Raw genomic sequence first — 25,668 nt, 5'->3', positions numbered from 1 at the left:
GGCTTGCTGTGATGTGAGCAGAGTGGCTGGAGGGAGCGGGGGAGGGGGGGGATGCAGGGAGGTGAGTTAGGAGGCTGCCCTGAAATCCAGGAGTTTCAGGGCAAAGGACCCCGCTTTGAACATAAAGGAGGGGCCCCAGAGGTGTAGTGAGGGCCCTGGGCCAGCCCGAGCTGATGGACAGGCATCTGCATGAGGGCACTGCTTGTGCCCCGTGACCTTGGCTGCTTTTCGACTCACCCAGCCAGAGCTGCCGGAACCTCCCAAGACTGAGTGAGGGAGGCCCCCAGGGGTCCCCCGACCTTTCCAGATGGTGCAGCGTCCTGTCTTTCAAAGGCAGAGCCCTCTCGCGGTTTCCTGCTGCTCTCTGGGTCTGAGGCCGCCTCCAGAGCTGCTGGTTGAAGTTCTTTAGAAACGGTGACTGATGTAACCAGATAATGCCTAGCGTGAGTGGCTAGCAGCTGGAGTTGAACCCCTTGATGAGGAAAAGCAAACAGTAAGAGCCTGCTGTTCACGCTCAGGCCGTGGCTTCATCTACGCCTGACATACTGTCTCTGGTGCTTTCCAGCTGGGGCCACCAACAGCATCACTGTGAAGAATGCCACGTTCACTTGGGCCAGGAGCGACCCTCCCACGCTGCATGGGTAAGTGGGACGTGGAGAAAGCCACGGGGCTCTGGGCAAGCACAAGTTTGAATTCCAGCTGCGCTCCAGCTCTGTTACCGTGAATAGGTCACTGCCCTTCTGAGCCTTAGTTTGGCTCATCTGTCAGAAAGATCCAGTCACACCTGCTTGGCCTTCAGGGAGAAGCAGCTGAGAGTGTGCCTGGCTCAGAGAGTTCCCTCAGACTGTACGTGACAAACCTTGTACAGATAGCGGATAGGTTTAGGCAACAAAGGGAAATTTCTGGTTCACGTAACTGAGAAGGTTCCCTTTCAGGGACATGGACCCAGGGGCTCAGACAATGCCATCATGACTCTCTCCATCTTGTCTTTGTTCCCCTTCCATCTGTGCTGCTTCCTTTTCAGACGTCCTCTCCCCTTGTGATCCAGATGGCCCCCATTGACTCTAAGTGTCCCTCCTACCTCATCAGGAGACCCACTTGCCTCTTATTGGCCCAGGTTGGGTTATATGCCCCTCCCTGAGCCAGTCACTGTGCCAGAAGAGACTGAGTGCACTGATTGGCCAGGCTGGGTCTGAGGTTGTGATGCCACCACTGGTGGCAGGAAGGCTTGGGTCAGCTGAAAAGAATTCTTGTCCACTCACGTTTGCTATCAGGATGGGTTGTTCTCTATCCTCTCCAAGGTCCCCCAGCTGCCTGGCTTACCCTTTCTCACACCATTTCCACATCTGGGACCCTGCCCACCCTGGTCCTTATTTTTCCAAATCACAGGATCCAGGGAATTGACCTGATTCCCTGGGTAACTTGTCAATTGCCTCTGATTTCTTTCTGACCGGAGGCCTTGCCCAGGGGCTCTTTTAAGCCTCCTTAAGGAGTCCCCCAAACACAGGGCCACATGGGACATTTTTAGGGGCCAGGTTTATCCTCCATGCCCCTAAATAATTGCTCCCTTAACTGGGTAGCCAAATTACTGCTGTATTTTATCTGGGGACATGGGGAGGGGCAAGGGTCAAACTCTCCAGAGAAAAGAATCTGTGTTAACACCTCCCTTGATGGGACTGCTTGTTTAGGAAGTTCTTTCTTGTGTCTAACTTAACTTCTGCCTGCTTCAATTTTAACTTTTGTCTCTAGTCTTGCTTCACAACTAAATAGTCTGTACCTGTGCCCCCATCCCTGCCTCCATCCTTCCAGTCTCAAAGACCTTACCTTCTTGTTCCAGTCACCTTTCCTCACCCCTTGAATCCCCTGCAAATTTCTCCATCCAAACCTTTTTTCTCCTCAGCCTATAAAATATTCCTGTCTCGCCTGGATGATCACAAGAGCTGCCTCACCGGGCTTCCTGTTCTGTTCTGCCCCCTTAATCCATTCCCCTCCCGGCACAGAACAAAACAATCAGTGTGACCATGCAACAGGTACACAAGAATTAGACAATGGCAGCAAAATCCATCAGCCTTTCCACCAATATGTTGAAATCATAATAGCAGCGGCTGGAAGGCAGCCAATAGCCGATGTAGGTGAACCCAAGGAGGCCCTGGACGTACCCGCTCTTCCCCGGGTGGGTGGAATCCCAGCTCCGACTTTGCTGTCCACGTTGGAGAGGCCAGTCTTTCTGGCAGTGTTGAGCCTGTTTTATTGTACTTCGATTACTGTTATCTGCCATAGGGCAATTTCTGTAGAGACGTGTTTCTGAAACTCAGATTCACCCCCTGCATGGCTCCCAGCTGGGAAACGTGTCCTCTGAGGCCCTCTTCTGTCTGGCTGCCACCCACCCACCTCTTCAGGATTGGCCTTACTTTCCCTGCCTCATCTTGTGTCATCGACGTGTCCACCCCTGATCACGCCTGTGATTTCACACCCATGGGCCTTTCCTCAGGCTGTCCCCTGGGTCTGGGGCACGCTCACTCTTCCTCCAGTGTTGGTTTTGGGGTGTCCTCTCCCTTGGGCACCTGTATCACGCCCCCAGGCAAAGCTGATCCCCTCTGCTCGGCCCCCTTATAGTGGCTCAGCCCCTCAGGTCTGTCCCGCGGGATCTTTTCTAAGATGCAGGTGCATCCCGGCACCTGTCATGGGCCTCAGGCCCAGAGGCCTCTGAGACAGTTCCCTGAGCTAAGCTCATCGTAGATGCGGCGGGAGGAGTTTCCAGACCTCAAAGGCTCGTGACAGCCCTGCCTTCTGTCTCTCTCTCCACTCAGGGGTCCATCCAGCTTGGGCGGGCCGAGCACCCCCAGCTGAGCCCCAGGGTGTGTCGTGTCGTTTCAGCATCACTTTCTCCATTCCGGAAGGTTCCCTGGTGGCTGTGGTGGGCCAGGTGGGCTGTGGGAAGTCGTCTCTGCTCTCAGCGCTCTTGGCTGAGATGGACAAGGTGGAGGGACACGTGGCTATCAAGGTAGGAGGCCTGGGTGGGGGTGGGGTAACTAATGGCCAAGGGGGAGGCCAAGGGCAACATTGTGTTCTCTTTTATGACGACCTTGTTAAGTGGGAACAGCTTCATCCTTTCTCCTCTTCTCTGTGCCATCCTAGGAGGCAAGATTGTGGTGTCATTTATTTCCTGCTGTGTCTCAGCACCCAGAATAGTGCCCGGCATGTCGTGGGCACTCGATAAGCATTTCTTGCAGCGTGGTCTGCAGCAAACTCAAACTCATCTTGCAGGACATTTGGGGAATAAAGAGTCCTGGGCTCAAACAAGCTTGGGAAATACTGCGTATTCTGATTCCCTCCCTCCTGGAGACTTATAAGAAACATTAATAAAGTAAAGGCTCTGAGAAGTCCTGCAAGGAGAAAAAACCTATTTAACTTTGGTTAATCCAGCGTGTCCCAGACACATTTGTCTGCATCTTTTGGTTGTTTGGTGTAGCAACTCCGTAAATCCCTAAAATTACTGTCTCCTGGAATCTGCTTTTGGGGATGCTGGTTTGTGCCATTGTTTTCATTTCAGAGCAAAATCCTTTGCTGATTATATGATGCCCTTGAGCCTAGTGTGCCTTAGAGAAAGCATATATTACAATAGTTGGGTCCAGACTAATGACATTTAGCCCTTGTTTTAAGAAATGATCTATCATTACTTTCAAATATACATTATAAAGTAAGATTAATGGGCAATGTGAGCTAGGTTAACGGAAGAAAATTCCAAATCACGGTGGGATCCACATTGCGTTCTGTTTCACTAACCCCGGGTTTCCACAACTGCAGCCCTATTGATATGTCAGGCCAGGTAATCTCTGCTGTGGAGGCTGTCATGTGCATTGTAGGATGTTTAGCAGTATCCCTGACCACTACCCACTAGATGCCAGTGGCAGCCCCAAGTTGTGACAGCCAAAAGTGTCTCTAGACATTGTCAGATGTCCCCTGGGGGACAAAATTGCCCCCAGGAGAGAACCACTGTTTTCAAGTAAAAACGCTTTAAATACAAAGATATGATGGCTCTAAAAAGTGAGGGTGCTTGAGTATTTGGTTTGATAAGGTTATAGATTTATTTGTGACTGGTTATTTTGCCTTGGTAAGGGGAGTGTTAGAAATGTGTCTAAAACGTTTATTTTTTTCTAAATATTTTAGTTGGTAGGGCTTGTGCATACTGTGTCTGAATTATCTGTGGGTTGTACAGTGAGGTTTTGTGATAATTTGGCCCCTTTAAGTTAGGAGACTGGAGTCAGCAATTTGGTTATTTATCTCAGAATGAAGGAGAAGAGTTGGGTGACCTGGGTTCCATTCCCAGCCTTGTCCTCCTAGAATCCCTTTTTGAAGAAACTTTGATGGCTCCCCTTTGCCTTTGCAGTGAAGCCCATACCCCTCACTAGGACCACCAGCCCCCCTGCCTTCCCCTGCCTCCCAGCTCATTCCTGCCTGTCTTCCCCTCACAGCATGTTCCTGTCACAACCAGGCTTCTTGTTCCTTGAACTTGCCGAGTTCCACTCATCTCCATGCCTTTGCATGTGCTGTTCCTCCGACTGAAATGCTCTTCCCTCTTCTCTTGATCAGACCAAATTATTTTCACCTGTCGGTGCTTGCGTAAAATTTTTTTTCAATTACAAAAATATGTAAAACAAGTGCCCTCCCCCTAGCCTTTATTCTTGTGCCACTTTTGACACTTGATATTATATGGAAACAAAGACTTTAGAAATGGACAATTTTTATACAGACATCCTTGGTTAAATTTCATCAAGGAAATTTCCTCAAGGACTCCTTCCCTGATGTCTCAGACTAAGTCTCCCTTTTTATTTTATTTAAAAATTTTTAAATTTATTTTTGGCTGCGCTGGGTCTTCTTTGCTTCGTGCGGGCTTTCTCTAGTTGCAGCGAGCGGGGGCTACTCTTCATTGCGGTGCACGGGCTTCTCATTGTGGTGGCTTCTCTTGTTGCGGAGCACAGGCCCTAGAGTTCATGGGCTTCAGTAGTTGCAGCGCGTGGGCTCAGTAGTTGTGGCGCACGGGCTTAGTTGCTCTGCGACATGTGGGATCTTCCCAGACTACTGCTTGAACCCGTGTCCCCTGCATTGGCAGGTGGATTCTTAACCACTGTGCCACCAGGGAAGTCCCTAAGTCTCCCTTTTTAAAAAAAAATGTATTATTTTTTAATTGATGTATAGTTGATTTACAATGTTGTGTTAGTTTCTGGTGTACAGCAAAGTGACTCAGCTGTATGTGTATATATACACTCTTTTTCAGATTCTTTTCCATTATAGGTTAAGTCTCCCTTTTTAAAGGACTTTTTAAAAGTCTCATATTTTTCTCTCTTAGCATTTACCACAACAATAATCAAACCATTTTCTTTTATCATTCAGGTACTTCCCATTCTTTGGAGTTAGGAGGTTTTTGTTTATTTTAAAATTTATTTTTAATTTCTTTTTCAATTTTTTAAATTGAAGTATAGTTGATGTACAATATTTTATAAGTTACAGGTGTACAGTATAGTGGAGCTAAGTGTTTTGTTCGCTGCTGTAGGCACTCAGTGAATAGTTACTAAACATGTAAGTGTAATCTCATCAACGAGGATTTCAGCTCTCGAACTCCTAATGTTGGGGCTAGTGATTGACCTAGTATGGGCTCTGGTCCCAGCCCTGGTGACTGTAGTCCTTTGGGACTCGGCTTTCCTCTTGTTAAAACCATAGATATGATGAAAATGTCTTGTGAAGCAGGGCCCTCCTGGTGGGTGGGTAGGCCGGCTGCTGTCTTGTTCACCAAGTCTGTCGGTCTTGCTGCCTTCTCCGCTTTCCTCCTAGGGTTCAGTGGCCTACGTCCCCCAGCAGGCCTGGATTCAGAATGTTTCTCTCCGAGAAAACATCCTTTTTGGACGCCAGCTACAGGAACGGTATTATAAGGCTGTGATAGAAGCCTGTGCCCTCCTCCCAGACCTGGAAATCCTGCCCAGTGGGGACCGGACAGAGATTGGTGAGAAGGTCAGTAGCCTTCAGCATGGCCCCCGTATCAGTCAGCTGTTGCTGTGTAACAACTACAAAATCTGAATGGCTTATGATGTTAAACACTTACTCTCCTATTTATGGGTGAGTCGACTGTGACTGGTGACCCAGGCTGGGCTCAGCTGGGTGGCTCTGCTCCATGTTGCCGGCCAGCTGATCCTGGCTCCAGGCTGTGGGTTGGCTCAGGTCTCCCCACGTAGCTTCTTGCTAGGGCCTAGGTGAGGGAGCAGCAGCTCCACGGGGCGGGGGGAAGCTCTTCTAATGGCGGCAGCAGAAGCCCAAGAGAACAACAAAAAAAAAGTGATGTCCCTTAAAGCACACTGTCCTTTCTACCCACAAAGCAAATCACTTGGTTGAGCCCAAAGACAAGGGACCAGGAAGTGCACTCTACCTTTGCAGTCATGTGACTTTGTCACATGACCAAGGGCACTATACAGAGAAGAGGGGTGTCAATGATTCAAATGTCCACAGTTCCTTTCAAAACTGTGATAACGGTAAAAATAATACAATAGCTAACACTTACTGAGTAATTACTATGAGCCAGGCACTGTGCTAAACATTTTATACGTATTTTGTCCTTACAGCAAGCCACGAGATGGGATTTACTGTTAACCCTATGTAATGGTTGAGGAAAAGGAGGCCAAAAGACTTGCCTGAGCCCCTTCCCACCTCAGGGCCTTTGCATGTGCTTTCCCCGCTGCCTGGCTGGCTTGCTCGAGTGCCCCCTAGTGGTTACGTGGTGTGCGCTCGGGGAGTGTGAATGTTCTACAGCTGCACCGAAGAGCTTTCCCATCTTTGCTTTTAGTTACAAGCCAGTGGCTCCACCAGCTTTCCTAGTTGGTGAATGATTTCTTTTATTTGAGGGAAATCTGCAGCTCCTTGGAAAGAAAAAACAAATTACTAGGGTTTTCTGGATTTTTAAGTAGAAAAGGAGCCTGAGTTATTGCTAGTATAAGCAGAAAATAACTCAGTGAGAACTGAGTTTAAGGATACAAATGCATTTCCTGGAATCCAAGGGCTGGAATGTGGTGGGGCTCACAGGCAACCTGGGACAGGCAACCTGGTTTCTCCTCTGTCTTTTGTCTCTGCTTTTCTGCACAGCTTTGTCCCTTTTTTTCACAAGTGTCTGTTTCTGCCACTTGGAGACTCCTCACTTTCGCTGTTTAGGTCCCAGTACCAAATTCTGGAGGGAGAGGACATGATTGGCTTAGTTTGGGTCTGGTGTCTGCCCTGGGCCAACAAGCTGTGGCCAGAGGGACCCTCAAAATGAACCTGGCTACCAGGACCCCACCTCAGAGCATGGAGAGGGTGGGCATCTCTTGGGAGAGGGGCTGGGCAGTTAGCCCATGTCCACTTTGATTCCAGCCAGATATGGAAGTCATGCTGGGTTATCTGTTGCAGGAGGGCTGTGTGGGCCATGCCCCCTGGTTCAAATTAGAAAATGGTGCCCTTCCTGCCGGCGAGTGGGACACAGACTGGATTGCAGCACCCCCAGGGCACAGCCTGCCTTGACTGTGTGGCTTCACCAGTGAGTGATCCAGAGTGAGAACCAGACTCCAAGATCAGGAGCCCTCCCTGTAGCCAGCACTGTCTGGTGCCACCGGCCTCCCTTTCCCAACTGTGCCGAGTACCCTGCTCAGCAGTGCCCGGAGGCTCAGGTTTTCTCTTTGCCTGTTTTACATTTGAGGCCGCACCCCCTGCCGGCACTTGAACCCACATCGGTGCAGCTGTGATCTCACGCCGTTGCCACCTGCTCCATCCGTGGGTGGCGGGTGCAGCCCTGAAGGGCCTACGGCCGCCGTCTCCTGCATCCCGAGCAGGTGGCCCCCTCTGTCTGTCTCTGCTTCCCAGGAGGCCCACCCTTCTAACGTGTCTCTCCCCAGGGCGTGAACCTGTCTGGTGGCCAGAAGCAACGCGTGAGCCTGGCCCGGGCCGTGTATTGCGACTCCGACATCTACCTCTTTGACGATCCCCTCTCGGCAGTGGACGCCCACGTGGGGAAGCACATATTTGAAAACGTGGTTGGCCCCAAGGGGATGCTGAAGAACAAGGTACCTGCTGCACGTGTGGCTCGGGGTCTGGGTCTGGCCGTCGCTCTTTGGTCAAGTCGCAGTGTGTCCCCTTTGGGATACCTGAACTTAACTGGACTCGAGAACATGTGTCTAATCCTTCCCTTGGCAGCCTTCCCGGGACAGCCTTCTTGCTCTTGTCTTTATAGGCGGACGTCCTCGGCACTGACTGGAAGTCATTGCCTCCACTTGGCCAAAAGAAGCCTCTCTTCCTGATTAAATAACGGGGAGTGGCTTCGCAGAGGGAAATCCCACCCCAAGATCCCCTGTCAGCAGGGAGGCCGCTTTCCCTTCCCTGCTGAGATGGCCATGGGCTGAGGGACAGAGGTTTGAGCAGGAAAACTGCCACCACACCTTAACGTGACAGGAAACGGTTCCTTTCCTCTTTTATTACTTTTTAATTTATTTGTTTAGGGGAATTATAGGAGAGGGAGGTTAACTGGCTCTTCTTCCCCCTCCCCCATTAAAAAAGTAAGACATGCCCGTGGGAAAAATGTAGCAAATTCAGAAAACCACGGAGGAGAAAAACAAAAGCAGTTATGCATAATCCCCCCACTTGGAGATTTTTGTATTTCTTTCCAGTCTTTTTGCTGTGTATATAAGCTTTTTAATAGGATTATCACATCATGCCTAGATATAGTAAACCTCATGCCACTTAATGTGTTGTAAGCATTCCCATGCACACCACAAAAATTCTGTATAATTTTTAAATAGTAAAAAAAATCTTTTTGCTGTTGTCAAAGTAACATATGTCCATAGTAACAAAACCAGAGAGTACGAGAGCATATGTAAAGTTAAAAAAATGATTCTCCCTCATCCTGCAGCCCTAGCTCCTCTGTGGAAAGCAGGGGCCAGCAAATCTGGCCTGCTGCCTGTTTCTTGGGCAGCCCACTAGCTAAGAATGGTCTTTACGTTTTTTAACTGCTTGGAGAAAACCTGAAGAAAAATATTTTGTGACAGGAAAATTGCATTAAACTTACGTATCAGCTTCCATAAATAAAGCGTTATTGGATCACAGCCAGCCCATCTGTTTATGTCTTGTGTATGGCTGCCTTCAGACCTGGCAGCGACCAGAGGGCCCATAAAGCTGGAAATATTTACCATTTGACCATTTAAGAAAAAGTTTGCCAACTTGTGTAAACAGTTTGATGAACATCCTCCCAAACTTTGAGATAGTTAGATAAAATGTATACACATGTACAAAACTCTGTACTCTCTTCGGGGAGGGAGAAACTTGAAAAAAATTCAGCTACTGCCTGCACATTTTTTGCAGCAGTGTCATTCTTTTATTCATCTGCACATGCATGGTTCCCTCCTTCCCTCTCCTCCAGATCTTTGTTTAAAAATAACCTCCCCCATAACCCTTGTTAAAATTCACCACCCCTAACTACCTCGATATCCCTTCCCCTTTGCTAATGTGTGCTCACCATCCAGCACAGTGTTTTACTTACGTTGGTCATTTCTCCCCCGACCCTGGAATCTGGGGCAGAAATCTTTGTTTCCCTCCCTGCTGCCCTCCCCGACCCCAGCTCCCGGCCAATGCATGTTGAATGAAAGCACGTGCGGATTGGAATGCTTCTGCACGCTTGCATCCCAGGCGCGTGTCCAACCTCAGAGTTGAGATCTGTGTCCAGGTGGGCGGAGGGGGGCAGGGAATTTCCCTCTCGCGTGCATGAGCTGATGTGGCCGTGGCTCTGCCCGCAGACGCGGATCCTGGTCACGCACGGCATCAGCTACCTGCCCCAGGTGGATGTCATCATCGTCATGAGTGGTGGCAAGATCTCCGAGATGGGCTCCTACCAGGAGCTGCTGGCCCGGGACGGGGCCTTTGCCGAGTTCCTGCGCACATACGCCAGCGCCGAGCAGGAGCAGGGGGAGCCCGACGACGGTAGGGCCGCGCGGGGCCCCGGCGTGGGTGGTGCCTTGTCCAGCCCCAGTTGTCCCCTGGAGGTTCCCACCAGCCACCCTAGCAGCTCATCAGGGCATCAGATGGGGGGTTGGGCCAGGCACCCTGAGGAACCATCTGGAAGGACTTTCTGGGCTGAATTGAGAGGGGGCCCCAGTGCTTTATAGCCGGGTCAGCAGAGCTGGACGCAAGTCCGCACACTTTTCTGCGATGAGGCTCTGTGCCTATTGAGTGTCAGGGTCTCGGTGGCAAAAATGGAGGTAGTGATAGTTACAGTCCTCCTGGCTCCCAAGAGGCTGTGAGAAGCCAATGGCATATGTGCCATAATCCAGAACAGATAGATGTGAGGGTCATGAGGCCATACGTGGTGGCAGAGCCTGCAGGCTGGAAGTTGGCAGGACCTGGCTTCAAACCCCAGCTGCTGCCCTTTCCAGCTGTGTGATGTCAGGCCGTTGTTGATAAAGCAGTGTAACAACAGAACCAACCTTCTGGCACTTGGTGTGGAATGCATGTGCTAGATTACTGGAGCCTTTGGCACGGTACCAATGACAGCTGCTGTTATTACTCCCCTGGGAAGCGTGCCCCTCTGATGTCCCCATGCACTTGGCATCTACCAGGTCCAGGTAGACCTGCCCGCTTCCCAGCCACCACACCCGCTCTGTCCTCCCATGTCAGGACTCTGAGAGCAGGGATAGTCCCAGAGGTACGCTTTGAATTCTGGGCTGGGAGCTCATCCTGTCTTTATTTGAAGCAAATGGGGTGAGGCTTATGAGAATCCTGTTCTCTCTCTTATTCGTCGGTTTAAAATTCAGGAAATTGGTTGGTAGCCTTTCCAGGCTCCCCTGTGTTTATGTCAGATTGGTGTCTGGAATGGATCCTCTGCCGGTCCTCCTCGGAGCCTCGACCTGAGTTAATACGGAGAGGGAAGAGGTCACCTGATGCCTCTTCTGCTTTGGGTTCAGCTGTTGCTAAAAAGAGTGGAACTAAAGAGAGGTCACCTGTCCTACTCCGATCTCCCTCTTTCAGGAGCTAATTACAGACTCCCTGAGTGTCTGGGGTGTGTTTGTTACATACTTAGTCCCCAAACAGGTCTCAGCTTGGCTGTCCCCCAGGGTGGGGCTGCAGGACTGCCTCGTTGCACAACTCCTGTGGGCAGAGTTGTCATCGAGGTGTCTGTGATGTAAAGACACACAACAGTGAATGGTTGTTGACTACTTACTGGGGCTTCTGTCCTCAACAGGGGTTATCCTGTTGGCTCCTCCTACCAGCTTTTCATGAAAGAGGTAGGATGTGGTTCCCAGTTCACTGGTGAGGAAACTGAGGCTTAAAGAAGCTTGTCCCTTCTATGCCTGGGGCAGGCGGGTCCCTGTCCCTGTGAATGGGGCCGATCACTAAGAAAGCTATTTACTATTCATTGATTTAGTCATTCAGTAGGTGTTTACTGAGCACCTAATACGTGTTAAGTGCTTGTATTATTTTCCTAGCGCTACTGTAACAGAGTACCATCAGCTGAGTAGCTTAAACAACAGAAATGCCTTTTCTTACAGATCTGGAGGCTGGAAGTCTGAGATCAAGGTGTCAGCAGGGTTGGTCCCTTCTGAGGGCTGTGAGGGTTCCATACCTGTACCCCAGCTTCTGGTGGTTTGCTGGCAATCTCTGGCATTCCTTGCAGAAACATCACCTCAGTCCACCCTCATCTTCACATGGTGTTCTTCTCCTTGTGGTGTGTCTATCTCCAAATCTCCCCTTCTTATGAGGACACCAGTTATATAGGATTAGGGTCCATCCTCATGAGCTCACCTGAACTTATTACATCTACAAAGACTGTATGTCCACGTACAGTCACATTCCAAGATACTGGAGGTTAGGACTTCAGTATATGAATTTAGTTGGGTGGGGGGAGTATAATTCAGCCCATAACAGTACCGTTCTAGGTTTTGAGGAGACAGAAGTGAACAAAATATAGGCAAATCCTGACCTCGTGGAGCTCAGAATCTAGTGAGAGAGAAAGGCAGTAAGCAATCAGCAGATGAAGATGGTGTCATGCAGCATTAAGTGCTGTGAAGGAAAGCACGTAGGGTAATGGGCTGGGGAGTGATGGGGGTTCGGGCAACTCAGGCAGGGTGGTCAGGGTAGCCCTTTGTGGGGAACAGTGTTCTGACACGGAACAGCACAGGCCTCAGCCCGGCGTGAGCTTGGTCTGTTCAAGGAACAGAGAAGAGGCCAGTGTGGCCACACCGTGGTGGGCAAGGGACAGGGTGGGAGATGAGGCTGGCAGGGGGGTGGGTGGTTACCCTTCGGGGCCTTCAGAGTGAGGAGTTTGGGTTTTGTTCTCAGTGCAGCAGGAAGCCACTGAATGTCAGAAAGGGGAGCGCACACAGCAAGAGTGCACACCTTCATTCCTCTGTGTTAGAGATTGCTGGAGTCCTCGTAGTTTTTTTGTTTTTTTGTTTTTTGTTTTTGTGGTACGCAGGCCTCTCACTATTGTGGTCTCTCCCGTTGCGGAGCACAGGCTCCGGGCGCGCAGGCTCAGCGGCCATGGCTCACGGGCCCAGCCGCTCCGCGGCATGTGGGATCTTCCCAGACCGGGGCACGAACCCGTGTCCCCTGCATCGGCAGGCGGACTCTCAACCACTGCGCCACCAGGGAAACCCTCTCTTTTGGTTTTTTTTGAAGTGTAATTTACCTGCAACGCTATGCTGGTTCCTGGTGCACAGTGCAGTGATTTGATATTTCTATACATCACAAAGCGACCGCCACTCAAGTCTGCTTTCTGTATAGATTTGTCTTACTCTGAACATTTCATATAAACAGAATTCTTTAACGTGGTCTTTTGTGCCTGGCTTCTCTCACTTAGCCTGATGTTTCCAAGGTCTGTCTGTGGTAGCTTGCATCAGCACTTCATTTCTTCTGATTGATGAATTGTAGACACACAACGTTTTATTTATTCATTCATCAGCTGACGAGCATTCGAGCTGTTTCCACTTTTTGTCTATTGTGAATAGTGCTGCTACAAACCCTAGGGGTTTTAAAAGAAAAGTATTTTCTTTTGCCAGTGCAAGATAGCTGACGCTCCCTCCAGCATTTAAACTCTAGGTTGGAATGAGTTTCTACATGTTCATGCTCCTGTGGTTGGAAGGTTCTGCTGTAAGTCTAAGCTGCTTTCCTCTTGCTGCAGAGTCTCCTTCCTCAGATTGTCTCTTAGCCCAAGTCAAGCCAAGGTCACACGATGGGTGGTGGCAACTTCAAGATCACTGTATTTCACCGGCCTGCTTGGTGGGCTGCATGTAGGCAAAAATAACCCTCTATGCTTTCTAAAAGTGACGTGTGTGGGTTTATCTGAATCTTTTTCCCAGAATGAGGTCTCTGTCTCCCCTTTCTATCCAGCTGAGCAGGGACTGTCCTTATATCTTGTTGAGTTTTTTCCCTTCCCTTCCGCCCCAGCCGCCCGCATATCCAAAGCAGGTTATGCAGAACATGGAATGCTGCCAGTAAAAAAAATAGTTTTGTGTGCACGTCAGCACTTAATTTAGTGGTGAAAATACCATCCACCACCCTAGCTCCACTGTGGGTTTATTTCCCCAATTCAGCCACCCATCCCCAAGCTGGACAGGTCACAGAGGTCTTCTGTCCATGGGTCTAAAAATCAAACGCCCTCCCCCCTTTCTTTCCACCTCTGTGGAGGGGCCCCAGCGATAAGGCTTGGCGTCAGGGTCCAGACTTGCTCAGCTGTAGTCAACTCTGAGTGCCAGTGACCTTGGATTTGTTTGAACCACATTTTTGGCTCCTTCTAAAGGGAAACTTTTGTTTCCTCATTGGATTAATCAGGTCTTTTTTAGAACACACAGGCTGAAGGACAAGTGTCTGCTGTGAGGGGATTCTTTCTCCCTGGAACGGGGAATAGTAGCTAGGCCTGGGGTCGGGGGAGACTGACCCCTCCCCAGGGATATGCATGATCCTGTTTCTAGGAGACTTTCTGTTTGTTGGTTTTGGTTGCAAAGAGAGTTACAAAGTAGTTCGTTAACCTTGTACTTGGAAGGTATAGAACATTTTCATTTTCTCTGGTTTCTTTATTAGAAACCTAAAACCTAGAATGGTGGTTTTCAGTAGAGAACATTTGTGCCTCCCAGGGACACTTGGCAATGTCTGGAGACATGTTTGGTTGTCACAGTGTGGGTGGAGGGGGACACTCCTGGCATCTAGTCGGGAGAGAGCAGGGATGCTGCTAAACAACCTGCAGTGCACGGGGCAACCCCCTGTGTCCCCCAGGAACGGAGAATGACCCAGCCCACGATGTCAGTAGAGCCGAGGGTGTGAAATCCACTCTGCTTTGACTTCTCTCTGCCCAGGTTCTTCCCTTGTCATCTTGGGAGAAAGACTTTGATTCCAACGACCTGGCTGCTTTTCAGAACCTTACTCGAGACATCTCTCAACCTTGTCACTCATTTTTTTCCCTTTTTTCAGATTTTTTGGGGAATTTTTTTTTTTACCTGATTATAAAATCACCATGTGCTCCGTGTAGACAATGGCAAAGTGTAGAAAAGCTCCAAGAACCAGCAAAAAAGAACATCCTTCTGCTCTTGCACTGCCCAGAGGGGAACTGCGTTGGCATTTGGCCCCTTTCCCACCTGTCTTTCTAGCCCAGGACCTTTTCCCTGAGAAGAGCAGGGTCCTAGGGCGTGCTTTTGTCATCAGTTCTCCTGTCCCTCTTTTGTTTCTTAACGTCAGGCCCCAGGCACCTCCCCGTGTTGCAGAAGTCTGTTGTAAGCACCGAACAGCAGCTGGAGAGTCTGTCAGACAGATGGCACATTCCTCCCTGCTGTCCTCAGTGTCCGTGTTTCTTCCCCTTTTGAGTCTGAAGAACTTGCAGGGCCGAGGCGGGAGGATAGGGCTGGGTGATGTAGCCGATCGATTCCGTTTTTGGTCAAAAACCAGCCGTTGACTGTAAAGCAGTGACTTGAATTCTTCCCTCAAGGGGGAGGCTTGCCTGCTGGCTCTTGCCCAAGCTGAGTTCCAGAACCTTCTTGAGAATAAACAGCGAGCCTGCGAGGTGCCCGCCTTGAGGGTCAGTGGCTGGCTGAACACACGGCCCGGGCAGTGCTTAGGTATGTGGTTCAAGGGCTGGGGTGGCGCCTGGCTTACTAGTATCACAGGCCTGTCCCTGGTGCTTAGAAGTACTCAAAGAAGAGTCATTGGGTTGCAAGTTTTATGTCTTTGCTTCTTTATTATTTTATAGCACCCTCCCTCTCCCAACCCCCCACCATTCATATTTTCTCCTTCCCCTGCTTTATTTTTCTTTGTAGCATTTAACACTGCCTGACGGTATGTTCTGGATCTACTACTTGATCATTTCTTCTTCTCCCTTGGAATTTAAGCTCCAGGAAGGTTTTCTTGGTCACCTCTGTATCCCCAGGGCTGAGAACAGTGCCTGGCGCAGAGTGGATACTCAGGAAATGTGTTAAATATGTGACTGAATGAGTTGCATCTTGATTGTTTAAGGCATGCCCTGCGTAACCATCGGACATTAACACATCTGTGTATATATCCCAGATTGGAAAGAGCCATGAGCTGGTATTGCCCATTTCTCTCAGGACTGGTTTAGAAACCATCTTTGTGGGTTCAGGCTAGGAGGTGGCACCACTGTGGCCCATACTGTGCCCCTTCTGGCATTGGAAGGTGGCTCTGCTCGTTCCCTTGGCCACTCGTTTGTTAATCCGTCCATCTGCTTATCTGCTGTGTGCCACGGGGACATCTGGTACATGAGCCACCATATGAAATGGTGCCCCTTGGATTGTGCAGTGCACATCCTGTGCAACCCCACATGACCATCGGATGCACCAGGTGCTGGGAGTAGAGTGGTAGATAAGACCTAGGAATGGTCTCAAGAGTTCACAGTATGATGGGGGAGACAAACACTAAATAATCAGGGACATCATCGTGCTAAACGTGGTGCTGGAGGCGAGCCTGGGGAGCTGGAAGAACCCTGAGATGGGGTCCCCGTCCCAGCCTGGAGGGTCCAAGATGATATCTAAGCCAAGTCACCTCCTCTTCCCCCTTCTCTCCACGTGGAGCTGGCTCAGAGCAAGGTGTTCGTGTCCTTGAAGAAGCAGAGGCTGTGGGCTGGTGAGAGGCCTGTGCCATCTCCCAGCTGGCACACCTGCCCTGCGGTCTGTAATACTTTCTCTCTCTCCCTGTGGTGCCCGGAAAATAGGCATGAAGACAGAAGGTCTGTCTGCATTTTTCTAGCTCTCTTTATGTTTGAACACTTGCAGCTTTTAGAGTAGGGGGCTGGCCCAGGCAGTGCACTTGTCAGGGATGCGCCCAGAACACGTGGGATGGGGAAACTGAGGCACAAATGCAGCAGGTCCCTCAGCTGTCCTTGCCCCTCACCCTTAAGGAAAGACATTCATCCAAACCCTCTGGGCATTTAAGTGGGGGAACTCAAGGCTGGGGGGCTTTACCTTGGTACTTAACGCTTTCTTGGGTCTTGTGAATTCCCAGGCACCAGTGTGATGGATGAGGAAGGTCAGTGACAGCGAGGTGGAGTGGGCTGTGCTTGCAGAATGAGGCTGCAGATGGGCTTGTCCTGCTGCTGCATGCCTGGGAAGGGACCCTTGAATGTCTGCCTTTCCATCCCTTTCCATCATTCCTCCAGCATTTATTGGGCACCTGCTCTGTGCCCGGCTTTGTGGTTGACCCTTGGGGATACAGTTCGAATCTCCAGATTTCTTACAGGTCGGCTGAGTGACCTCAGCTAAGCTTTACCATCTTTGCAGGTCAAATGACCATGACCAGCATGCCTTGAAGGAGATCCTGGTTGCGAAATGCCTGGTACACAGTAGGTGGACCATGAATGTAACAGTTTGATTATAACGACCCCACCCGTACCTCCTGGGCATGATCAAGACCCAGGCAGGCCAACACAGCACCGGGGTGATGGGTTCCTGATGGAGTAGCTGCAGGTGGCTGGGGCACCGGAGGTGGGATGTTTCTAGAAGAACTTCAGCAGAGAAGGCTGCCCTGGCTCTCTCTAGTGACAGAAAAGTGTGAACCCGCCACCAGAGCAGATCCCTCCCTCCTGTCTTCCGTAACCGGTACGTGTGGCTGAGGGTCCAGACAGAGGCCCCTTTTGGAAGCCACAGGAGCCAACTCCAGCCAGTTAAACAAGGGTGTTTACAGCCAGCTCAGAAATCAAAGGCAAAACTGAACAAGCAGGACTCAGGCAGTGGGAACTCTGGGCATGAGACTCCTTTAGGACAGAGCAGTTGTACAGATCTTTGATCCCTGGCTGAAAGTGCTGGGGGGAGGGGTTCTGATAGGCTGGCCTTGGGCAGGTTCCCCCTTGGCGGGGAGCCTGGGCATCCTGGCAGACAGGCCTGGGAGACTCGGGAGGAAGGGGACTAAGCCCCTGAAAATTATGGGGTGTTGCGGCACACACATTTGGTTCCCTCCTAGGACTCTCGGTCCCTCCCTTGCAGACGAGTATTTTCCAGCTGGCGTATCACCTGTGGGCTAACTGGGTGGAGAAGACGGGGAGGCAGCCATGGAGGCCAATGTGGGGGCCTCTACTGTGTGGGGAAAACAGGAGGGGGAGGGAAAGTTGAGGCTCCCAGAGGGCCCCTGGGCAGCCGTGCAGGACAGACGGCTCTCTGAAGCACCCACCGCAGGACAGGTGTCTCTGGGAGTGTTTTAAAGCATCCCCATCCCTGCACAGAGCAAGACAGTCAGGGCCGGGCTTGGGCCCCAGTGCTGTGCATGTATATGAGCACTGTCTGCATGCGGCTGCATGGGAAGTCCCGCTTGTTATCAGTCTTCTTTTCTGTTTGTTTTAGGGGTTTTTTTCCAATTAAAAAAAAAAGGATGCTGATATTTAAAGAAACATTTAAAGCAGTGATTCTCGGTCCTGGCTGTGCCCCAGAATTACCTGTGGGACACGTTTAAAGATGCAGATATAACAGTAAGCGCCTCATCAGCATCTTACATTTCCCGAGCACCAGGCACACCCTCATTTCGCCCTCCCGCTAATGAGGGCGGGTGCTGTTGTTGCTCCCATTTTGCAGATGTGGAAGTTGAGGCTCAGAGGTTCATTCCTTCTGCAGTACCCACAGCTGGGACGTGAGAGGACACTTCTCACACGTCCCAGCTACCTGACTGTGCTCTCAGCATGGAGGTTGGCCTCCCTGGCAGAGTCAGTGCAGGGACCTGGCTGGCCCAGGGCATCCTGGGTGATTCATTCACAGCCAAGATTGAGAATCACCAGCTCAGAGCTCCTCCCATCAACCCAGGAATGACCCCCAGCCCTGGTTCCCTTCCATCTTCTGTTTCTTCCTGTGGCTGATGCCTGAGAGAGCCTGCCTTTCTGGATTCTGCTTTAATTCATGTCACATCAGCATGTTCTCAGGGTCACTGCTGGCTGCGTATTTATCCCCTCATATAACGTCTGTGCTGCATCCCCTCCTCTTCCAGGGTCAGTCCTTTGGAGCCCTACTTTATGCTTCTCTCTCCTGCTTTCTCTGTCCTGGCATCAAAGAGTGAGGAAATCAGTGCAAAGTGGGCGGTAATAAACGTATCACTGAGTTGCTGGAAGATTAAAGGAGAGACTGTATTTCAACACAGCACAGTGGCTGACGATAAATGTTAGCCACCGTTCTTAAGGTGACGGTGATCATTGTTGATGCTGGGCAGATACTTCCTGGGATTGGGGCAGATATCCGGCTGGTATGGTGCCCCGTGGTGGCTGTATCAGTTGTTGAAGTGTTGAAATAGTTCCTTATTACTGGAAAAGCAGCCACTGCCCTATAGCAGTCCCAGGTACCCCTTACCCCGATCTTCAGGCCCTCCCCTTGATCCGGCAAACAGAGGGTTAACTCTTGGCTGGGGGCATCTGGGACTCTAGTGTCTGATGCCCTTGTCAAAACTGGTTGTCATTTATTTTGGGTTTCACCCCTGCTTGGGATGCTTGGGGACCAGAGGACTGTGCCCTTTCCCCCATGTGGTTCACTGTGTCCTGGCTCCATTATCCGAGCTTCACACAGCACAGATGCCATCACCAGAACTGGATTTTACTGGTCGCTGCTGGCACAGGGCACTTGCTCAGGCCCAGGGCCCTCGAGACGGTTGCAAAGCACCATCCCTGCCCCAAGGAAGCTGGTTCCAGTATCTCCTGCAGCCCAGCTGGGGAGCCTGTCCGTGGCTGCAGCAAAGCAGGTCTTTCTGAGCTTCCGGGAGGCCAGGTTATCTGCCATCTCCCTGCACGGTGACAGGTTTTGGTGTCCAGCTCTTAAAGCCATGATTCCCCCTCCCCGCTTCTGCCAGGCTTAGCAGGTGTTGGCAGGCCAGGGAAGGAGATGAAGCAGGTGGAGAACGGCATGCTGGTAACGGACGCTGTGGGGAAGCAACTGCAGAGGTAAGGCGGGGGGTGGGGATGGGGACACCCTGGGGATTCTCCCGGCACCACTTTCTGCCCCCTGCCTGGGGAGGGGGGAGAGGAGGGAGACAGGTGCCCGCGGCGAGGTTCACCTACCAAAAAAGGCCTTCAGCTTCTGCCTCCCTCCCAAATCCTTGCGGGGGGACTTCACTTTCCAGGGAACAGAGGCCCAAAGGGGAAGCCTGGTTCTGTTCCTGCGAGACGGCATGGCTCACACAGGCCTCACGATTTACCCATCCCTCTGTGCTTCTGACACTCAAGCTCCCTACATGGTGTCTGTGGCTCTCTGCTCAAGTCACGCAGAGGGGCCTGGAACGTTCAGGCTTTAAGAACCAGCAGCTGATTCAAAATAGAAGTAATATTGACGGCTGCGTTTTATGTCCTGTTAGGAGCCAGGCACAGTGTCAAGGCCTGTAAGGTCTGTGGACCTGGAGGTAGTTACTGTCATCTTCCCATTTTACGGGTGAGCAAACTGAGAGCTGTCCATAGGTCACGCAGCTGCAGAGAAGCTGAGCTTGAATTTGAACCCGAGTTCGGCTTCTGAGTCAATGCTTCTAAGTTCTACACTTCGGTGCTTTAAAGAAGGTTGCTTTTGGTTAGATCATTGGGTATTTGGAGGAGCGGCATTAACCTCCCTGTGCCTCAGTTTCCTCAGTTGTCAAATAGGGTCTTTGGTGCACTCACCTTGTAGGGTTGTAGGAAGGCTTGTGTGATACGCTGCCTGTGAAGCCATCAGCACTCAGTAAATGCCACTCAGTTATTTGGGTGAGCTGGGACCGCCTGGGGTTACTTCTTTTGGGGTGGGGGGATTTCACAGAAATGGGCTGGGAAGGAAATTGGCACAAGCATCTGTGCCCCCCAGAACCCTGCCCACGGTCCCCTCCTGGGCCTGGCTTTGTATCATACACAAGAGGTGGACATACTTCCTTCCTTCTCTGCTGGTGCACCAGTACCGGTGATGAGCTCGTGTGTGTGTGTGTGTGTGTGTGTGTGTGTGTGTGTGTGTGTGTGTGTGTGTGTGTGTGTGTGTCTGTGTGTCTGTGTCTGTGTCTGTGTGTGTCTGTGTCTGTGTGTGTCTGTGTGTGTGTGTGTGTGTGTGTGTGTGTGTGTGTGTGTGTGTAAAGCACTTAGAACAGTGCCTTGCCCGGAGTCAGCCGGGGGGTGAGGGGACACTGCCCCGGTCTGTGCAGGTGGCCAGCATAATTAGTCTAAGAATTAGCTGAGATGAGGCAGGCTCCTGCAGGCTGTCCTGGGACGTAGGGGCAGGTGACTGCGAGAGCCACGGGTGGACTGAGCAGAAACACACAGAACACTGGGTATTCGTTTTCCATTGCTGCATAGCAAAGGATCACAAGCTTAGTGGTTTGTCATCTCAGTTTCTGTGGGTCGAGGCGTCCAGGCACAGCTTAGCTGGCTCCTCTGCTCAGGGTCTCTCACAAGCTGTAACCAAGGCATTGGCCAGGCTGGGGTCTCAGCTAAAGGCTGGGCTGGGGAAGGGTCGGCTTCCAAGCTCACGTAGCCGTTGGCAGGACTCAGTTCCTCAGTTCCTAACTGGCCACAGCCTGGAGCATCCCTCCGTTCCCAGCTCCGTGGGCTTCTCCGACCTCCACACACGCTTCATCAAGGCAGGCAAACCAAGAAGGCAGTAGGGTTGATGACCAAGGTGGAAATCGTACCCCATCCCTCTGCTTGTGTGGGTCTGAGCCGTGTACGCACACGCACGCACACGCACGCACACCCATGTCATTCCCCAAGCATACACCTCCTCAGGGAAAGAGACTGCCCCAGGGAGGAAAGCGCTCTGAATGATGATCTGTCATGATCTGCATAGCTGGTGAGTACTGGTGGGCAGGAAATGCTTTCTGAATAAAGTCTGCATAAAGGAGCGGTTCTTCCATGGGGCCCTGGGGCCAGACCCTTCCCCTCTCGGGGTCACCTGTGTAAAATCACAAGGGGGAACTAGTTTGGTGCTTTGGGGCCCCACCTCTGCCCGGGGCCTCCATGCGGTTGACGCCTGTGTGCCTTGCTTCCCCAGACAGCTCAGCAGCTCCTCCTACGGCGGGGATGTCAGCCGGCACCACACCAGCACCGCGGAGCTGCAGAAGCCCAGGCCCGTGGAGGAGGACACCTGGAAGCTGATGGAGGCAGACAAGGCTCAGACTGGGCAGGTGAGGGCGACGGCCCGCGTCGCTGTGTGTCCCTGGGGGCTGGACCCTGTGCGGAGTGCTGGGGTCGTCTTAATTCATGTCTTCCTCACAAGGAGCCTCGAAAGGTACTGTTTTAAGGGCCGGAAACCATACCGGAGGGCCTAGGTGACTTGCCCCAGGTCACAGCTGGTGCGTGGCAGAGCTGGGATTTGAACCCAGAACTCAGACTCCAGGGTTGGTATCTGTAGTCTCTGCCGTCCTGACCACCGCCTCCTTCGAGCAGCTGGGGCCCTTGTAAGCCGTAGGTGACCCGGATGCCTTAAATCAGGGCTTCCCACCTCACAGGGTTCAGTTGTGTGTGCCTTGGTTTCAGGTCATCACAGACTCAGCCCTATAGAGTATTAATTATGTAGTCAGAAAAAATTGTTTTTCACTTTTTAATTTCTATTTTTGCCCTTATGATTACAGGCAGATCCTGTTTTATTGTGCTTTGCTTTATTGCACTTAACAAAGACTGCATTTTTTACAAATTGGAGGTTTACGGCAATCCTGCGTGGGACACTGGTGCCATTTTTCCAGCAGCATTTGCTCACTTTGTGTCTCTTTGCCACATTTGGTAGTTCTTGGAATATTTCAAACTTTTTCGTTAGTATTATAATTTGTTGTTATTATTACTATATAAAATATTATATTGGTTATTATTATATTAACATTATATTATGATATTTGTCATCTGTGATCTTGGATGTTACTACTACAACTCACTGAAGGCCCAGATGATGGTTAGCATTTTTTAGCAATCAAGTATTTTTTTAAATTAAGGTGTGTATGTTGTTTTTTTAGACATAATGGTATTGCACACTTAATAGACTACAGTATAGTGTAAACATAACTTTTATATGCACTAGGAAACTAGAAAATTCGTGTGACTCACTTTATTGCGATGTTTGCTTTATTGCAGTGGTCTGGAACCAAACCCATAATGTCTCTGAGGTGTGCCTGTATGTCAGTGAGAAAGTCTCGGCCGGGGCTTTGTCTTTAATACCTGTCTTAGTCCCTTTGGGCTGCTGTAACAGAAGACCATGGTAGAGGTGGCTTAGAAATGACGTACGTTGGGGACTTCCCTGGCAGTCCAGTGGTTAAGACTTCATGTTCCAATGCAGGGGATGTGGGTTCAATCTCTGGTCAGGGAGCTAAGATCCCACAAGCCTCGGGGCCAAAAAACCAAAACGTAAAACAGAAGCAATATTGTAACAAATTCAGTAAAGACTTTAAAAATGTTCCACATCCAAAAAGAAAAACAAATGACATACATTTGTCACTCATAATTCTGGATGCTGGCAAGTCAAAAATCATGGCACCAGCAGATGCAGTGTCTAATGAGATCTTCCTGTTCATAAATGGCCATCTTCTTGCTGTGCCCTCACATGACAGAAGGGATGAGGGAGCTCTCTGGGGCCCCTTTTATAAGGGCACTAATCCCATTTATGAGGACTCCACCCTCATGGCCTAATCGCCTCTCAAAGGCCCCACCTCCTAATACTGTCACATGGAGGGTGGGGGATTAGGATTTCAACTTACAAATTCGGGAGGAGACACGAACATTCCATCTATAGCACAGAGACTTGGAAAGTAAAAAGGAAGCACTCAGTTATACCTTGGACCTCTGTTTTTCCACCTGCTTCATTTTTGTTTGTTTGTTTTGTTTTTGTTTTTTGTTTTTTGTGTGTGTGTGTGTGTGTGTGTGTGTGTGGTACGCAGGTGTCTCACTGTTGTGGCCTCTCCCGTTGCGGAGCACAGGCTCTGAACGCACAGGCTCAGCGGCCATGGCTCACGGGCCCAGCCGCTCCGCGGCATGTGGGATCTTCCCAGACCTGGGCACGAACCTGTGTCCCCTGTATCGGCAGGCAGACTCTCAACCACTGCACCACCAGGGAAGCCCTCGCCTGCTTCCTTTTAACCAGATTGCACCTCAAACAGATGATGCTTATCTTATGACCCAAAATTCAGCATGAAAAGCCTGACGTGACAATGAGCACACACACAGGGAAAGATACCTGGAGTTTGTTGAAACCACACCAAGCGGGTTGGGTGTGAGGCTGGCCCAAAGCACATTGTCCCTGTCTGTGGTGTTCAGCCACCCTTTGAGTGGCTACACATAATTACGTAGCCCCCATGCTGGGCTCCATAGGGATATAGGAGTGAAAGAAGCCCCCAGCTGTCACCTGGTGGAGTTGGGGAACGGGCTGAGCAATGGGAGGCCAGTTGTGATTGGGAGGAATTGGTGTTGGGTGTTCAGAGGACTAGGGGTGGGGGGGATGTGACACTTGGTCGTGGGTGCTAGGCAACACGTCCCATCTTCCCATTTTCTTCAGACTCTTTGATGGCTTCCTGATGGTCCTGGAGTAAAAATCGGAATCCGGGACAGGATCTCTCAGGCCCTGTGTGGTCTGGCCGGTTCCTGTTCTTCAGCCTCATGTTGCTCCAGCCATCCTTTCCTCCTTTCAGGTTCCCTTCCACGTCAAGGCCTTTGCACATGCTGGTCCCTCTGCCTGGAGTGCCTTTTTTCCATTTTCACCTGGTTAATTCTTTGATGTCCCTTCCTTAGGGAGAACCTCCTCTGATACCTCCCCACCCTGGGTTAGGTCAGGATGCCCAGTTTTATACTCATATGAAATCATGTACCACTTCTAGCCCTTCTCTGGGATTATGCATTTATCTGGGCAATGATTTGTTGAAAGCCTGTCTTGCCACTTGACTGGAAGCTCCGTGAGGGCAGAAACCTTGACTTTGCTGCTGCTGACTTGTTTGCCGAGGAACTAAGGGGGAGGGGGTCGTAGGCATGAGCACAGGTTAGGGGGCTGGACCACAGAAGCTGTTGAAGTTCCTGACCTTGGGTGGGCATGGCTGGTGGGTGCATTCTGTAAGATGCCTTCTCTCCCTGGTCTCAGGTCAAGCTCTCCGTGTACTGGGACTACATGAAGGCGATAGGACTTTTCATCTCCTTTCTGAGCATCTTCCTTTTCCTGTGTAACCACGTTGCTTCTCTGGCCTCTAACTATTGGCTCAGTCTCTGGACTGATGACCCCATCGTCAATGGGACCCAGGAGCACACGAAAGTCCGGCTGAGCGTCTATGGAGCCCTGGGCATTTCTCAAGGTGGGCCTCCCTGCTGTTGGCACTTGGAGCCACTTCCATGTCTTGTTACAGGATTGGGTCCCCCAGCTTGTCAGGGTTTTGCAGACCCACAAACCAAACACACATGAATAGTAACTATCGCATAATAGACACTGAGGTATTTGTAGAATGAATGTTTCTCGAACGCTCTGTTTCGTGTGGCCCTAGGAGACAGAAGGGAGGGGAGCTCCAATGTGCCCATTTTACAGATGAGGAAAGTTGAGAAATAGAAGGCAACCAAGGGCCCTTGCCCCTCATTGTTCTGGCAGGGTAATGGTGTTTCTGTAAAGTCTTATTTGTGGACTTTTGCCTGCTGCCTAAAGGTGGGAATTAGTTTATACTAGTGGTTCATAATGCAGGCAGTGTTGTCCTCAGAGGACATTTAGCAATATCTAGCGATACTTAGAGTTGTCACAGCTTCAGAGTAGGGGTGGATACTACTGGCATCTAGAGGCCAAGAATGTTGCTAAACGTCCTGCAGTACACAGCACAGCCTCCACAGCAGAGGATGTTCCAGCCCCAGATGTTAATAGTGAGGAAGTTGAGAAATCCTGCATATACCCTTCCTGTGGTCCCATGAAGGTACCTAGACACAGCAGCGTTAATAGTCATAGCTAATGTTTACTGAGCACTTACTTGGTGCCTGGTTCTGTTTTAAACACTTTAAGGTGTTTTAATTTATTTTACTTTTGCAGCAATCACATGAGGTAGGAGCTAATGTTTCCCCCATTTTAGAGATGCAGAAACTGAGGCCCAGAGGGGTTAAGTAAGTTGCCCAAAGTCATGAAGCTAATCCATGGCACAGCTTGCATTGAGCAAGGCAGTGTGGCTCAGAGCCCATCCTCTTCACCACCACGCTACATGGTCCCTGAGCTATGTGTTTATGTGCTCATAAAAATGATGTATTTATGA

At 50.6% G+C, this 25,668-nt stretch overlaps 1 protein-coding gene across 2 annotated transcripts in view; it reads left to right on the top strand.

The window, feature by feature from the left end:
* The window catches only part of ABCC1 (ATP binding cassette subfamily C member 1 (ABCC1 blood group)), a 130,503-nt gene that overhangs the window by 88,414 nt on the left and 16,421 nt on the right, over positions 1-25,668 (top strand). The window contains exons 15-23 of one of the 2 annotated variants that reach the window (XM_082669666.1): positions 566-641; positions 2,878-3,004; positions 5,833-6,009; positions 7,914-8,081; positions 9,804-9,987; positions 16,507-16,530; positions 19,321-19,411; positions 21,468-21,600; positions 24,531-24,738. In XM_082669666.1, the coding sequence (XP_082525792.1) occupies positions 566-641; positions 2,878-3,004; positions 5,833-6,009; positions 7,914-8,081; positions 9,804-9,987; positions 16,507-16,530; positions 19,321-19,411; positions 21,468-21,600; positions 24,531-24,738 (1,188 nt within the window). The remainder of the gene's footprint in view (positions 1-565; positions 642-2,877; positions 3,005-5,832; positions 6,010-7,913; positions 8,082-9,803; positions 9,988-16,506; positions 16,531-19,320; positions 19,412-21,467; positions 21,601-24,530; positions 24,739-25,668) is intronic. The other variant, XM_082669667.1, reaches the window with a different exon arrangement.

This window comes from Grampus griseus (assembly GCF_964374135.1).
Source record: "Grampus griseus genome assembly, chromosome: 14".
Classification (NCBI taxonomy): Eukaryota; Metazoa; Chordata; class Mammalia; order Artiodactyla; family Delphinidae; genus Grampus; species Grampus griseus.
This window is presented reverse-complemented; position numbering and strand designations above follow the sequence as displayed.